Raw genomic sequence first — 16,721 nt, 5'->3', positions numbered from 1 at the left:
TGGTACATGCTCTCTTCACGTTACTACCACCGGGGAGGAGATGCAGGAGCCTGAAGACGCACACTCAATGTTTCAGGAACAGCTTCTTCCCCTCCACCATCAGATTTCTGAACAGTCCATGAACCCATGAACAAAATCTCGTTATTCCTCTTTTGCACTATTTATTTATTTTTGTAATTTATAGTAATTTTTATGTCTTGCACTGTACTGCTGCTGCAAAACAACAAATTTCACGACATATGTTAGTGATAATAAACCTGATTCTGATTCTGAAATACTCAGCCCCTTAAGACTGCTGAAGTTGCTGGCCACAATATGGGTCATGAATGTATCCTGGACTAGACACCAACTGTTGTGACTGTGAACTCAGTCATTCAGAGACTGTAGCTGGTTGATATAAAATGTCTTTATTCAACATGAAAAGCAAACATCCCCCTTTGAGACCCTCTTTGTTGTCTCCCCAAACTCAAAGTACATTAAGTTTTTATACTCTTAAGAACAAAGATAACAGCAGGTGATTCAATACAATTTCGATAGCTACAATGATATTGTTTACTTCGATGTTTTGAGATGGTTCCACTGTATTACATATTTATAATAGGAGCATATGCTAACTGATAAAACACATCTGAATGTTTAAATGCCTTTGCTGGGACAAAATAATTCACATGGATGGTCTAAAAGCTTCTGTGGACAGAGAACCCAGTCACCCAAAATTAGAGTGAGGGCTGAATGATTAGGCCCGCAAGTATCCCAACTATTGATAGATGGAGTAAATATGCCTTCGACCATGTTTGATGTGCTGGTCTGGAAGCCCCCTTGATCTCTATCACAATGATGTAAAATAACTTAACTGGCGATGTCTGAAACTGGCTTTGATGTAGGCCAATTAACATATCCCATTGTCTTATATTAGGCGGATGCATACAAGAATGTCTCATGGTCACATCAGTTTGAAAACCATATCTCTTGAGTAACCTGTGCTCTGCAGCAGCACTATTTGTTTACAAAGGTATCCATTTAATTTCAAACTGATTTACAGATTACAATTTACATTAGAACAGATATTTCCTGAAGACTCATTCTCATTTGAATTAATACTTGCTATGTCCACATAATTTCATAACTCCTATACCCCTAACATTGGCTATATGTCTAGAGGTGATAAATATGAATGCAATCTTTCTTGCAACATGAAGCTTACTGAAAGTATTGCGCATAATTCATCAGAGAAGCACCAGATACCGAAATTCGACTTACTTGAACTGTCTGACATCAGCTACTCCACTTTGAACAAAACCACCCTTTAGGATCAATGTGTGAAAGAATTAATCTCCCCTTTGCTAAAAATTAGATACATTTTAAGAGTTCAACAAAATACTCATTGCTGTTTTATTAAAAAATAAATTTTGTACATTATGGAGTGGCACTACATGTGAAATATTCAAACATAACTAAATGCTAAAAATGATTACATGTCATGTGATTTATCAATCCACAGGAATTCTGCAAATCCTGCTCAGCACCAACACTATATCTGCCCTTCTGTAAATGAGACAATTGTATCTGAGCTGCAATTTAACACTCATAAAATTACGCAAGTTTACTGATCAGGTGGTGTATCTGGGAGAGAGAGAAGCAAGCTTATTTACTCATGTGGTAACGTAACTCTGTGATTCAGAGTCACCATTGCCAGTTGGTGAGCTGTGGCTGAGGAATTACTTGCAAACTAGGGTAAGCCTCATAAAAATCAAGCACTCCAACAATGGTGAGTATTGGAAAGGAACCAAACATGCTGACAGATTGAGAGGGAATGCTGTGTAATATTTGGCCATGAAACAATGCTTGGGTAGATAATGGGTAAAGGCCTCTGTGCCGACAACTCCCAAAGGTTTGTGATTACATGAACAAATGTTACTTAGTTTTGAATATTTGTAGATATTCATCTTCTTTTGTAGATTTGATTCAAGCATTTATAAACCTCCTGCATATTTCTATACACAAATATTTCACTGACATCTTACACCCGCATTTTTTTTTGCTAACTTTAAGACTTCTGGAAAAGAGGCTTTGTGGATTAAGTACAGAAAAAATATCCTTGAATTATTTTCAAAGAACTAAAATGACAATCTCCCATACAAAATGCGGTAACCTTACTCAGTCTTTTGCTTTTTCTTCCAAACAATATTACAAAGTTTCTTCAATGTTACAACCACCAGCACTGTAACCGAGAGAAACACAGACAATAGAAAGATCATCACATCTACACAATAGTAAACGTACCAGGGGAGTCTGTAGCATTCTGAGCGCAAATGCCCTGCTCCTTTGTGTCGGGCAACATACTCAATCCAGAAAACGGCTCTCTCCATTGGCGACTCTGGTTGGTCCCGGTGGAGAGCAGAGAGTTTGTTCATGTTATCCCGATAAAATGTACCATTTATCACCTCATTAAGTGCCTGCAATAGATCTGTTGAATGCATGGTTGCAACATTCATCACTTTTGCTGCTCCTCGGGATTCAAGCCTAACTACATTGTCAAATTGGTCAAATATTAGAGGCATGCCAATCACTGGCACCCCGTGGTAGATGGCTTCGTAAATGCCATTGGTGCCACCATGAGAAATAAAGACTCGTGTGTTGGGGTGTCCTAGCAGGTCGTTCTGAGGGATCCATTTTGCCAGTAGTGTGTTACTTCCTATATTGGGAGGGATTTCTCCATCATATCTCCAAATAACCATCTGGGGTACTTGAGCAAAAGCCTCTGCTATTTGCATTGTGATCCGCATTGGCAAGGAACTGACAATGGACCCCAATGACATCACAATAAGTCCGTGCTTCCCTGAGCTTTGGACAAACTCTTCAAACTCTGCTGCTAGTGGTTGGGCTGGTTTACACTGGAAGCCTCCAATGTACACAATATTTGGCATGGTGGGTCTTGGGAATTCAAATACAAAATCAACCCTTACCATCCACACATCAGCCTGCAGGAGAATTGTCTTGACATCTGTGTCTGGTCCCAGATATCGATGGCAGAGCTTATTGTAGTCGGGGTAAATGAAAAGTTCTGAAACGGATAGCTGAATAAGAGTTTGGATGACATTTTGTGTCCTTTGTAGAAAAGACATTTTGTCTGTCAGATGCGAGTTAGTGATTGGGACATAGGAAGGTCGTGATGGGGCCAAGAGGAAATGAGCTTCACCACTTTCTAGCCATCGAACATTATACACATGGGGAAGTTTTAAATAATAGGCAAGCATAGGTCCAGCGGGAAAAACAGGATCTGTAAGCACCAAGTCAAAATTTGCCTTTTCAAGTTGGCTTAGCAACGTTTTGTTTTCAAAAACTTCAGCAATAAACCAATGAGTAATCTTATGACGGTTATGCGTAAAATGTAGAATTTCAAATTGGAACTCAATATTGTCCCTGAAGGTCCATCCATTCTGTGCAAGTTGCAGTGCTCTTTGTAGAATTCTTCCCATGACGTCAGTTCCTTCAATGTTTGACTCTGGAACTATGATAGATTGATATAGATCTGGTCTTTCTGTGATGTACAAACTTCCCTCAAGATAAAGCACCGTGATGTTGTGTCCAAGAGGTTTCAGTTTTTCCAAGAGAATTCTCATATTGATCCAATGACTTGCACCAGCAGGTACAACTAATATATTAGCTGACTGAGTAATGGGACAATACAAGGTGATAATGGTACCAAGGACAAACGGAACCATTATTCTGCTTTTCCATCCAGCACCTTCCATACTGAGAGGAAGTTTTGTCCACATCCTGTTCAAGAATTGAAAAGAAATAATGTTAATGAACCATAATTTGTCATTTGATAATTACGCTGCCCTATGTGGACAAAGTACTCAAGTTAGTTCTGCGGATTGATTGAGTTAACATAAGAAACATTTTTTCCATGGAAGTAGATTGCATTCCTTTGTCATCAGCTGCAAGTCCAACATATGATTAAGGAGCAAGATACATAGAGGTGTGTCAGGGAGTTGTAAATCCCAATATAGTGCAACAATGTGCATCAAATTCCAGCACAACACAGAGCAGCAAATTCCAGCAGCTTGTGACAGAAGCTAAATTCAGGAAATAGAGGAGCCCAAATTCCAACACATTAGAACATTGCATGACCAGCTTCTTGAATCGTAGAAGTGGATATCTGCCATTATAAAAAATAGCATTGAGGTTTGTATTGATTTCATACACATTTTATACTCAGCATTTAATAATCAAATATTAGGCCAAAACTGATGGGTAAATGCTGGCAGTTCCATTTGTAACTGCTTCTCCTCTACCCCAACTTCTCACCAACATCCACACTTCTCTTACCAAGTGCACGTCAGGATGCTTGTGATTCCAACAACACAGAAGTCATGAATTAGTGAATGAGTTTCTCTCACAATCTCTGATTCCACCAATGGAGGAAGAAGTTGTTGGATTCCACAGTGGTGATGGTCAGGAATCAGCCTGCTGAATCTATGCCATGTTTGACCTGCACTGCAACAGCAATTTTGTGCATTACAATGGAGGGGAGTGGCTGCAGCAGAGAAGAATTAATTTGCACTTTGTCAATTACTTAAGTTTGCTTTCAAGTTTTCAAATGTTTAAAAGTGTTACATGAGGTGTTGGTTATAGCTAGAATTACCTCTTGCCTGAACAAGGACATGGACCCACTGTAATTTGCCCACTGCCACAACAGATCTACAGTGGATGCAATCTCACTGGTTCTTCACTCTGCTTTGGAGCACCTAGACAATAGCAAAACATATGTCAGGCTGCTGTTTATCAATTATTGATACTTACGTGGCAGAGGACCATCAGTGATCAAGAGGTCCAGGGTCCCAGGACGGTAATCACGGAGATAGATTCACAGGTGAACTTGAACATTGATGTTGAAGAAGTAGGAAGACTACGGTTACTCTTCGCGATCAAGTGGCTGCCTGATGAGACCTTAATCTGCTGACGTAGGGGTGGATCCTAATGCCGATTGGGAAACCAATCTAACACCCTTTTCCAGCAAGTTACCTTCTATAACCAATCAGCTCCATCAGGATGGTGGCAGCGATGAGCGCCTCAGGAGGAGGACATGGGATCCAAAACACCGACAGCGTGGCAGTGAAGGACCTCAGTAAGGGGAATCCTTTTACACGGGATGTCTTCATCAAGAAGGTCCTACTGGAGTGTTACAAGTTTGAGGTGAAAGACATCTACTGCCTCCAGGATCTCCCAGGTAACGGGTTCTTTGATGTTACCCAGCGGGATGGCAGAAGATGTGACTGGACTTTCAGGGGAGGGGGAATGAGGCTCCGCTGTCACCGCTGAAGGCACAGCCACTCTTCACCCTCCCCACCAGAAGGAGTGTGAGATAACAGTGCACATGTTCAACCCACATCTGCCTGTTGTGGATGTCCTCTCCTTCCTGCTTTGTTACGTCGAGGGAGCAGGAAGCTGTGTGGACATCAAAGACCTGCTTGGGATCTGGACCAGCAAGCGCCAGGTGGTGGTCAAGCTAAGGGTAGATGCTAACAGTGCCGTCACCCACCCACCCTCAGTGTTTGCCATCAGAGGAAACCGCGGTTACATGGTATATGCAGAACAACCCAGGCTGTGCTGTAACTGCAACAAGTCCGGACATGTGGTGGCCCAATGCAGTGCAGTCGTCTGCAGGCAGGAAAGCCACCAGACCAATGACTGCAGAGAAGGCAAACGTTGCAACCTGTGTGGGGAGGCAGGACATCTCTACAAGGCCTGCCCAAAACGTGCTGGTACCTATGAACAGGCAATTAGAGGGGGAGCTGGCACCGACAACCCCCAGAGGACTGCTGACACCGCCTCCCCCACAAACCCCACCACCAGTGCAGAGGCTCCAGCAGAGGCTGAGACCAGGGCTGAGGAAAAGCCAACCGCCTTGAGTTACCAACTCCCAGCCACAAGCTCTCAGGCCCCTCCGCAAGAGGAGGAGTCGATGGAAGAGGGGAGGGCAGAGGGACAGGAAGGGGAACGACAGGTGACGAAAAGGAAAAAGTCCCAGAAGACACCACCCAAGAGACAACGGGCTGCAGTGAGTAAAAGTAACTAGAAGAAAATGGCAATGCAACGGACAGATGCCAGCAACCTCTTCTCGTCGGAGGATGAAGCAAATATGGGAAACCATCGACACAGGCAGAGAAAGTACCAAAATGGAGGGGACAAGGAGGAGGGGAGGCCACAGACACATATGGGCGAGGAAGGAATTCAGCCTTCCGCCCCCACTCCAGGAGACCGAGGGCAGCACAGAGACCACTAGCGCACCCCAGCTCCGGGAGACCAGGAGATGTACTGAGGCCATTGGCCCCCAGCTCTGGGAGTCTGGGAGCAACACAGAAACCGTCAGCCCCTAGCTCCGGGAGACCGGGAGCAGCACGACGTCCAGTGCACCCCAGCTCCGAGAGATGGAGGGTACAGAATAAACAGAGCCAGAGGGCAGAAAGGAGCAGAGACTAATCTCCCCCCAGTGACACCACCAGCATCACCACACCCAGGGGAGGACCATTCCCAGCACCTGAGCCTAAAAGCAGTGCTGCAGTTCACCAAGGCTGTGGGCATGAGGGTTCAGGCTGATTGACAATCGACAGTAATTGTGATCTCTGAACCCAAATGACTATGGAGATAAATCTGGCATCTCTAAACTTGCGCAGTGTGAAGAGCCTGTGCGATGTGTGTACACCTTGCAATACCTTACCACAGTCAAGGCTGATGTTACCTTTTTACAGGAGTGTGGGCTGCCTCACCTCTGTAACCATCAAAGGTGGTTGCGATGGTGGCCCCAGGGATTGTCTATATGTTGGTGGGGGGGGGGGGGGGCAATAATAGTTGTGCATCCGGCCTGGGGATTGTGCTGTGGGGTGGTAACTTTGCTGTCATTGAAGTCAAAAAGGTGGTAGTGGGTGCAGCTCCTTGTGGCTGATGTAAAGTACTGTAACCTTCTGCTCTGGCTAATCAATGTGTACGCCTCAGCCATGCTGAGCGAGCGTCTGGCTGTCCTCAAGCAGCTCCCACCACTGCTGGCAACGTCCCTACCAGTCGTTCTGCCCAGTGACTTCAACTACATCATTGATGCAGCTGGACAATCCGGCAGTGCTGACAGGAGACAGGACAGCAGCTCCATACTCCTGATGGAAACGGTTAAAGATGCAAAGTTGTGGGACACCTTCAGCACCCCTGCAGATGGGACACAGCCATAATACACCTGGACTGGAACAGACAGCTCAGTATGGTCCCAGATAGACTTCCTCTTCACATCGAAGGCAATCACAGTCAGATCCACCGACGTCATGCCAGTGTTCTTCGCTGACCACTACCTCCTTTGAGCCGCCTGTCACCTACAGAAGGACCTGAAGGCAGACAGGGGGACGTGGAAGTTGAATGTCAAGCTGCTGACCCCCGAGAACATCGACAAACTAAAGAGAGATTACACAGGTAATCTGCAGATACTTCTATGCCAGTCCGCATGACAGTAAGACCACAGACAGCACAGCCTCCCAAAACTTCCTGTCCTCTATCACGGAGGCGCTAAATGAGAGCAAGTGGGAGGATCTGGATCAGCCACTGTCCCTGGAGTTGTGACTGGCTCCATCCGTTCCCTAGGCACAAATAAAACTCCCGGAAACTACAGCTTACCTGCAGAGTTGTACTCGGCTTTGTGGGATTGATGGACCTGAACCTGCTGGAAGTGTATAACACTGTGCTTCTGGCTGGCAGAATGTCAGACTCCATGCAAAAGGGCATTATGACCCTCATTGACAAGCAGAAGGGGGAGAAGGAGGACATCAGGCATTGGAGACCCGTTTCACTGTTGAACGTGGACTATAAGATCCTGTCCAAGGCCATCGCCAACTGGGTCAAGTCTGCTCTGGGACAGGTGATCCACCCAGAAAAAACCTGTGCTGAACCTGGCAGGAAAATCTTTGACAGCCTTGTGCTGCTCAGGGATACCATCGCCTACGTGCAGGACAAGAGGGATGGTGCCTGCCTGGTCAGCTTGGACCAGGAGAAGGCCTTTGACAGGATATCACACACGTACATGTTGGACATGCTCTCCAAAATGGATTTCAGGGAGGGAATCAGAAATTGGATCCAACTGCTCTACACAGGTATCCATAGTGCAGTCCAAGTCAATGGGTTGGAGACAGATAGTTTCCTCATCAAGTCTGGAGTCAGGCAGGGTTGTCCGCTCTCCCCTTCTTGTCTGTATGCTGCATAGAACCCTTTGCCAAATCCATCAGGAAGGACGAGAGCATAAGAGGGGTGGAGGCACACAAGTCAAAACCTCCCTGTTCATGGACGATGTCGCCGTCTTCTGCTCAGACCCATGGTCAGTTCGCAGATTGATCAGCATCTGCGATCAGTTCAAGTTTGGCATCGGGGGCTAGAGTCAACCTCAGGGAGAGTGAGGACATGCTCTTCAGGAACTGGCCCAACCGATCCAACGCCCCTTTCACCGTCAGGTCTGAATACCTGAAGGTGCTGGCGATCTGGTTTGGAGAGGCTGAGGCGTGTAACGAGAATTGGCTGGAGCAGAATGGGAAGGTAAAACAAAAATTGGGTCTGTGGAAATGACATTCTCTGTCAATAACAAGGAAGAACTTGGTCATCAGGTGCGGTATGCTCTCAGGGCTGCTGTACTTGGCGCAGGTGTGGCCTGTTCCTCACTCCTCTGCCTTGGCAATCTCCCGAGACATCTTCCAGTTTATCTGGGGGACCAAGATGGAGCAAGTCTCGTGGGTCATGCTGCACAAGTGCCCTGAAAATAGAGGCAAAAGTGTACCCAATGTTTCCCTCATCCTGATGACCATCTTTGTGTGGTTGTATCAGTTGGTGTGTGGACCCCAAGTATATAGGCACCAAGTGTCACCACGTACTGAGGTTCTACCTATCCCTGGTGCTACAGTAGATAGGCCTGGCCCCACTACTGCGCAACGCCCCAATCAGCTGGACGTTGCCACACTACCTGTCCTTTGTGGAAGAGTTCTTCCAAGTAAACACCTTTGACCACAAGTCCATCAGGCAGTGGTCAGTGTGGAATGTACTGCAGATACTGCGGGACGGGGACACTATGGATTCTGTGGGTTTCTCCAAATGGTCCAAACCATAAGTCAGAATGCCTCATCACCAGATCTGATCAACAAGCACAAAGACCTCACTTGGCTGGGGGTGAGAGGTGCCCTCCCAGTCAGAACCTTCCTGCACAGACGACATATCACCCCTAATGTACCCTGTCCTCAGGACAGCTGTGGTGGGGAAGAAACAGTCACCCACCTCTTTGCAGACTGTGGATGTGCTAAGAGGGTGTGGAGATGGATGCAAGGGTCCGTGTCCTGGTTCATCCCCAGCAGCTGTGTGACAGAGGACTCTCTGATCTACAGGCTGTTCTCAGGGGCATCAAGTGCTGCTGGAAGGTTATCAACTCAGTGAAGGACAGCCCTTTGGTCTGCCTGAAACACGTTGGTCTTCCAGCACAGCGAGGTGTCCGTAAGGGAGTGCTGCTGACTGGCACAGTCCAGGCTGCAGGAGTCCGTGCTGAGGGACGCACTGAAGCTCAGTGCAGCCAATGCCAAGGCCATGTGGGGAAGGACTACAGTAAAGGATCATTATGCTACCCAACATGGAGGGGCAGAGGTGGGTAGGGAAGCCCCTCGAACAATGAAAGGGGTATCACCTCAGGAAGCCACATGAGTGGCAATGGCGCTATGGTTGTTTTTTGTGTTTTTATTTCCTCTTTAAAGTTTTACACTACTGAATGTAACAACCATAAATTTTGTTTTTTATATTTTTATTATGAATAAAGCTTATTTTTGGAAAAAGATTATAGCTCGGTATTCAACACCATCATCCCCTCAGTATTAATCAACAAGCTTCAAAACATGAGCGTCTGTACCTCCCTCTGCAACTGGATCCTTGACTTCCTTATCAGGAGACCACAGTCAGTACAGATTGGTAATGACATCTCCCCCTCACTGACAATCAACACAAGAGCAAGTCAAGGATGTGTGTTTAGCCCACTGCTCTACTCTCTCTATACCCGTGACCATGTGGCTAAGCACGGAGGGGTCAGCGATGGAAAGGATGAGCAGCTTCAAGTTCCTGGCTGTCAACACCTCGGAGGATCTATCCTGGGCCCAACACACTGATGCAATCGTGAAGATGGCACACCAGCAGCTCTACTTCATTAGGAGTTTGAAGAGATTCTGTGTGTCACCAAAGACTCTTGCAAATTTCGAAGGATGTACAGTGGAGAACATCCTGACTGGTTGCATCACAGCCTGTTATGGAGGCTCCAATGCACAGGATTGCAAGAGGCTGCAGAGGGTTGTAGACACAGTCAGTTCGATCGCAGGAACAACCCCCTCCACCATTGAGGACATCTTCAAGAAGCAGTGCCTCAAGAAGGCGGCATCCACTAAGGACTCTCTCCGTCTGGGACATGCGCTCGTTACTACCATCGGGGAGGAGGTACAGGAGTCTGAAGACCCACACTCAACGATTTAGGATCAGCTTTTTCCCCTCCACCGTCAGATGTCTGAATGGTGCATGAACCCATGAACGCTACTTCATTATTCCTTTTTTTTTGCACTATTTATGTATTCTGCAATTTATAGTCATTTTTATGTCTTTGCATTGTACTGCTGCTGCAAAACAACACATTTTACAACATATAAGTCAGCGAGAATAAACCTGATTCTGATTCTGTAACCGTTAAGTCTTCAGAGCTGTCAAACACTGTGGGCTATCAATGTGCTTTATCAGCTGTTTCTTTGGTGGGATTTTTTGTGAACCACTCAGATAGTTATGATGCACCTCACAAGGCCCTACCACTGCACAGGACTAGCACAGAGGTTATTTACAAGCAAGTTGGCATTAGAGGATCGGCGAAAGACAATATTGATTTTCCTCTGTATTTAGTTTATGCTATACCTCCTGTAGGCATTTTAGATATGATAAGTAAACAAAGTAGTATAGCACTTTGCATTGTTGCCCTGCAGCTCCAGAGACCCAGGTTCAATCCTGATCTTGGGTGCAGTTTTTGTCGAATTTTTACACACTCGCCATGCCTGTAAGGTGCACTTACATTTTATGACGGAGAGAGGAGATCATCAGGCCCATATTGGCACCCAGCAGAGCAATCCCTTCAGCCCAATTCCATCTCCTTATTTCCCTCCATGTTGGCAACTTAATCTCTCCCATACATGCCCATCAAATCGCAAGTCAAGTCGAGTCGAGTTTATTGTCATATGCACAAGTACAGCGGGGTATAGGTACAATGAAAAACTTGCTTGCAGCAGAATCAGAGGTACTTAAGTTCAGACACACACAGAAAATGAATTATACATACATTATACAAGACAGTGAAGAGAGAAAATAATGTGTAAAACGAGAGAAACAAAGGACTGCAGATGCTGGAATACAGATGAAAAACTCTATGATGCTGGAGGAACTCAGCAGGCCAGGCAGCATCCATGGAGAAAAGCAGGCAGTCAACGTTTTGGGTCAGGACCCTTTTTCAGGACTGAAGATAGGAAAAGGGGAAGCCCAATACACAGGAGGGAAAAGCAGAGCAGTGATAGGTGGATAAAAGAGGGGACGCGGGATAGGCACAAGGTGGTAAGAGATAGTGATAGGCAGGTGCGGGGGAGGAGGGGTGAACAAATCCACCGAGGGATGGGTCAAAGGTAAGGAGAGAAAGGGGAAAAAAAGGAAAAAGAGAGATAGGCTCGGAAAGGGAAGAAGAGAAGTAAAACAAGATATTTGTGCAAAAAAAAATCAGGGACAAGACCATGGTAGTGCAAGAGGTGGTCCATAGTGTTCCGTTGCTGAGGTAGAATTAATGTTATGCAGGTTGGCTCAAAAACCTGACGGTTGTAGAAGGTAATTGTTCCTGGTGGTGTGGGTCTTCAGGCTTCTGTACCTCCTGCCTGACAGTAGCAGCAGGAAGAGGGAACGACGTGGAATGTGGAGATCCTCGATGATAGATGCTGTCTTCTTGAGGCAGCACCTCCTGTAGATGCTGTCAATAGTGGGGAGGACTGTGCCCACAATGGAACAGGGCGTGTCCGCCAATCTCCTCCTAAGGAGTTTGTACGTTCTCCCCGTGTCTGCATGGGTTTCCTCCGGGTGCTCTGGTTTCCTCCCACATTCCAAAGACGTACATGTTAGGAAGTTGTGGGCATGCTATGTTGGCGCCAGAAGTGTGGCGACACTTGCAGGCTGCCCCCAGAACACTCTACGCAAAAGATGCATTTCACTGTGTGTTTCGATGTACGTGACTAATAAAGATATCTAGCTTATCTTATATCTGCAGCTTCTCGCATTCCTGTGCAATGGAGTTGCCATAGCAGGTCATGACGCAATCAGTCAAGATGTTTTTAACAGTGCCACTGTAGAAGTTTTAAAACTTTATCTATACAGCAGGGTAACAGGCCCTTCCGGCCCAACAAGCCTGCACCGCCCAATTAACCAACTAACCCATACGTCTTTGGAATGTGGGAGAAAACCAGAGCACTCGGAGGAAATCCACGCAGTCACGGGGAAAACATACAAACCATTTACACACAGCAGAGGGAACTGAACCCTGATCACTGACACCGTAATAGCGTTACACTAACCGCTACCCTACCATGCAGCCCCAAAGCTTGTGAGAGTATTTGGAGAAATGCCAAATCGTCTTAAGCTCCTAAGAAAGTAGAGGTGCTGGTACACCTTCTTCATGATTGCACCCATATGCTGGGCCCAGAACAAGTAGTTCAAGGTGTTAACGCCCAGAAATTTGAAGCAGTTAACACTCTGATTCTTTTTACCAGTTACATATGTTTGGAGTATTTTACAGTATAGCCAGTTTACCCACCAATACATCTTTGGAATATGGGAAGAAATTGATGTTCCCAGCAGAACATCTTGTAGTCAAAGGGGGAATGTTCAAACTACACATAAAATACCTCCCATTGCATTTGGTGCTCCAATTGCCTCCCATATTTCAGAGATCAGCAGGTAGGTTAATTGTCCAATGTAAATTGCCCCTTGGTACAGGCAAGTAGCAAAGCAATCAGAGCAGGGTGAATGGGGTTGGGAGACAGAATATGTTACAGGGCAATGAGGAAGCACAGTGGCAAATGGGACCGACGTGGTTGTTCTTTTGGGAGTTGGCATGGATTCTAGTGACCTTGGGCTGTGACCTTCTTCCATGTTGTAAGTTTTCACTTGAGAGGTCTGCATTGTAAATAACAAGAAGTGACTTGGATATATTTACCTGGTACACTATCCCTTTGAGAACAAATTAGTCAGGATGTGAATTCTTAACTTTATATCCCCGATGTGAACACAGACACCAATATTTTCAGACAGAGAGCAGCCCGCATTTGGAGACACCGGCCCAGACAAAATCTTCTGGATTTATGTTTGTCTCGGCTTCCTGCTTGTTGCCAGCTGGATTGAGCTAACTCCATGTCCTGCAGAAAGGGTAGGGACTGACCCGAATCCTTGGACAAAATGAACAGTGTGGACGTGGTGTGCCCAAGTGCCTGTTTCTGTGTTGACTCTATTTCTTTGCTTCCTCTGTAACCAGTAAAAGTGTCTTTATGCCAGAAGGTAATTGCAAGATTTAATTTACTGTGGTTTATTTGGACGATGGTATTAGTGTGCAAATACATCACTTATATAAACATTAAAAACTGAAAGGAAAGTTCCGGGTGAGCTGTCACGTTGACGGTATGGATTTTGGTGTTGGATTCCGTGTGGAAATAATTCAAAAGCAATAATATTAAGCAATGACATTCGTTGCAAAAACTGTCGAGATTTAACTGGAGTCCCTGCCCACAGTCTTCACTTAAAGCACCTGGAAGCCAGCGAGCGAGGTTCCCTATGCTCAACTTTAAGCAAAATCATACTAACAAGATGAACCATCCAGTTCCCCAAAACTACTTATAAATATGTTGACATGCAAAAATTAAATGCATTGCTATGCAGCTAGCCTCACACTAGATTATTACTGCATCTGAAAGATCACCTGCAATTTGAAGTTGATGCAAGTTTTGTCAACAAAATGTGCCTTTTCACTTACCTTTGAAGCCGAAATTGAGCATGGGAGATTGTCTTGTCTTGGGGTTAAGTATCAACCGGAGCTCAAAGAAGTTCAAGGTCTGCATAAAGTTCACACAGTCCGGATATTATAGGCTCAGCACAAGGCATCTCCAATGATGGGCACCAACCGTTTACTCGTGTTTTATTTCTTTCAGAATTTCTCAATATGTGATGTAACCATTGCTGTCAGGCCAGGGGGTGTTGCTTTTCACCAATTGCTTTTGGAAATTTGCTGGGGACCCACCTTCTTACACTGCTGAAGTCCATGCTGGGCCACTTCAGAGGGTAATTAAGATTTAAACACACTGCTGTATCTTTGGAGGGACACGAATAAGGACGGTAGATTTCCTCCACTGAAGGGTTTCCTTCCTTAAAGGGTTCCTCCCCTCCCTGGAACTACAGCTGGCCTCCATCTCAACTGCCCTGATTTCTCTCATTCAGGGTTCAACTCAGTTGCAGGGAACTTATTAGGAGTGAGGCTCTGCCAAAATGAAATCTGGAGTGGGGATTCCATTCCTGGCACTCACGTTTGTTCCCATGACGTTCTGTTCGGCACGAGCTTTGTGACTGCCATGGCTTGGTTGCAACTTTACTTCTGTTGTAATGACTTTACTTCTGTTGTAACTTTTCATCTGCTGTCATGTTGTCTAAATTTATTTAGATAATAAATTTTGCGTGCAAATTTATTATCTAACTCTCCATAGCAGCTGACTATGCAGAACCTTATCAAAGGCTTTACTGAAGTCCATATTGACCACATCTATCGTCCTGCCCTCTTCGACCTTCTTGGTCATCTTTTTTTAAAACTCAGTCAAACTCATGAGACATGATCTCCCATGCACAAAGCCATGCTGACTATTCCTAATCAACCCCTGTCTTTCCAAATGCTTGTATCTATTATCCCTTAGAATCCCGTCCAGGGAGTTACCTACCACAAAAGTTCCCATTACTGGTCTATAGTTCCCAGGTTTTTATTTGCAGCCCTCCTTAAAGAAAGGCACAACATTAGTCACCCTCCAGCTTATGGCACTTCACCCATCGCTAATGGCGTTGCATATATCTCAAGCAGGGCTCCTGCAAATTCTTCTCTAGCTTTCCTCAGTGTTCTTGGATATACCTGATCTGGCCCTGGAGATTTATCTACCTTCACAAATTTAAGACATCCTCTGCTGTAAAGGTAAAAACAGAGGAGAAATATTCATCTCAAACCTTGCCCATCTCCTATGGCTCTACACAAAGATGTCCACTTGGGTCTTTGAGGGAACCTATTCTCTCCCTAGTTACTCTTTTTCTCTTAATATGCAAAAAGTCTCTTTGGATTCTCTGTAATTTTCTCTGCAAAAGCTATCTCATGCCCCCTTTTGCCCTTCTGATTTCCTTCTTGAGTATACCCCTGCAACCCCTATACTCCTCCCGGGATTCACTTGACACCAGCTGCCTGTACCTGACCTATTCCTTCTTCTTCCTTCTGTCCAGAGCCTCAATATCCCTTATCATCCAGGGTTCCCTACTCCTGCCAGCCTTGCAAAACATCTTATTTTTGGCTCCTGAGGAGCTTTATTAAATTTCATTTGATAAAGCTCCTCAGGCCAGCCTGCATGATTTTTTTTGCATTAAAGACACTATATAAATGCCAATTATTGTGGGATTGTACACAAGCACAAAATAATTAAGTGATAAAAATAGATTCAGAGTCACACAAATGTAAGTTATCTTACTGAAAGCAGACAGATCACATCTTGGGGCATCCCAATAGTGGCATCACATTACAGAGAGAATACGATGTCTTTAAGGGGACATCGGTTGATATATGAGGATAATTTGCATCACCTAGACCTGTATTCTGTTTAATCTTGACATTACAGTGGAGTATAGATGCAAAATGATAATAATTAAGTGTGTATTCAAGTGTAAGCATTTTGCACATTCTGAATTCAGAGTATTTGGAACTCTCTCCACAAAAGTTGCTTAGTCCAGAGAGTTAATTGATTGATGAACATGGATAGACTTTTGTTGAGCAAGCATGTTAAGGCTAATACATCCAATGGGTTGATATCTAACTGAGTGACTCAACAGGCTTGAGGGGCTGTGTGGCTTATTCCTATTGGTATCAGTGCTGCCCAGATGTCTGCAGATGATACAATGGGAAAGCAATTCTTCTTGCAACATGAAAACTGACTGAAATTATTTTCTACTGCTGCATATGGTAGTGTAGCGGTTAGCGTAACGCTATTACAGCATCAGCGACCCGGGTTCAATTCAACCGCCGTCTGCAAGGAGTTTTGTATGTTCTCCACATGACTGCATGGGTTTCCTCCAGGTGCTCCGGTTTCCTCCCACATTCCAAGGACATATGGGTTAGGAGCTGTGGGCATGCTATGTTGGCGCTGGAAGAGTGCCGACACTTGCAGACTGCCCCCAGCACATTCTCAGTATTGCAAAAATATGCATTTCACTGTGTGCATCACTGTACATGTGACTAATAAATAACTATCTATCTATAATTCATGCAAAAAGCATCAAAGAAGCACCTGACACTGTAATTTGACCTATCTTGCATCAGCGAGTTCATTTTACACCAAACTACCATTAGAATTCATGTG

At 45.1% G+C, this 16,721-nt stretch overlaps 1 protein-coding gene across 1 annotated transcript; it reads right to left on the bottom strand.

The window, feature by feature from the left end:
- Window positions 1–1,437: 1,437 nt before the first annotated feature.
- LOC127583960 (UDP-glucuronosyltransferase 2A1-like) lies at window positions 1,438–14,201 on the bottom strand. The gene is made up of 2 exons (XM_052040421.1): window positions 14,099–14,201; window positions 1,438–3,780 (listed from the first exon to the last, which is right to left on the bottom strand). The coding sequence occupies exon 2, from the start codon at window positions 3,777–3,779 to the stop codon at window positions 2,154–2,156; it is 1,626 nt and encodes a 541-aa protein (XP_051896381.1). The 5' UTR covers window position 3,780; window positions 14,099–14,201; the 3' UTR covers window positions 1,438–2,153.
- Window positions 14,202–16,721: the final 2,520 nt, after the last annotated feature.

Source organism: Pristis pectinata, chromosome 28, assembly GCF_009764475.1.
Source record: "Pristis pectinata isolate sPriPec2 chromosome 28, sPriPec2.1.pri, whole genome shotgun sequence".
Classification (NCBI taxonomy): Eukaryota; Metazoa; Chordata; class Chondrichthyes; order Rhinopristiformes; family Pristidae; genus Pristis; species Pristis pectinata.
The sequence above is the reverse complement of the archived record's forward strand: the minus strand, read 5'-3'. Positions and strand labels throughout refer to the sequence as shown.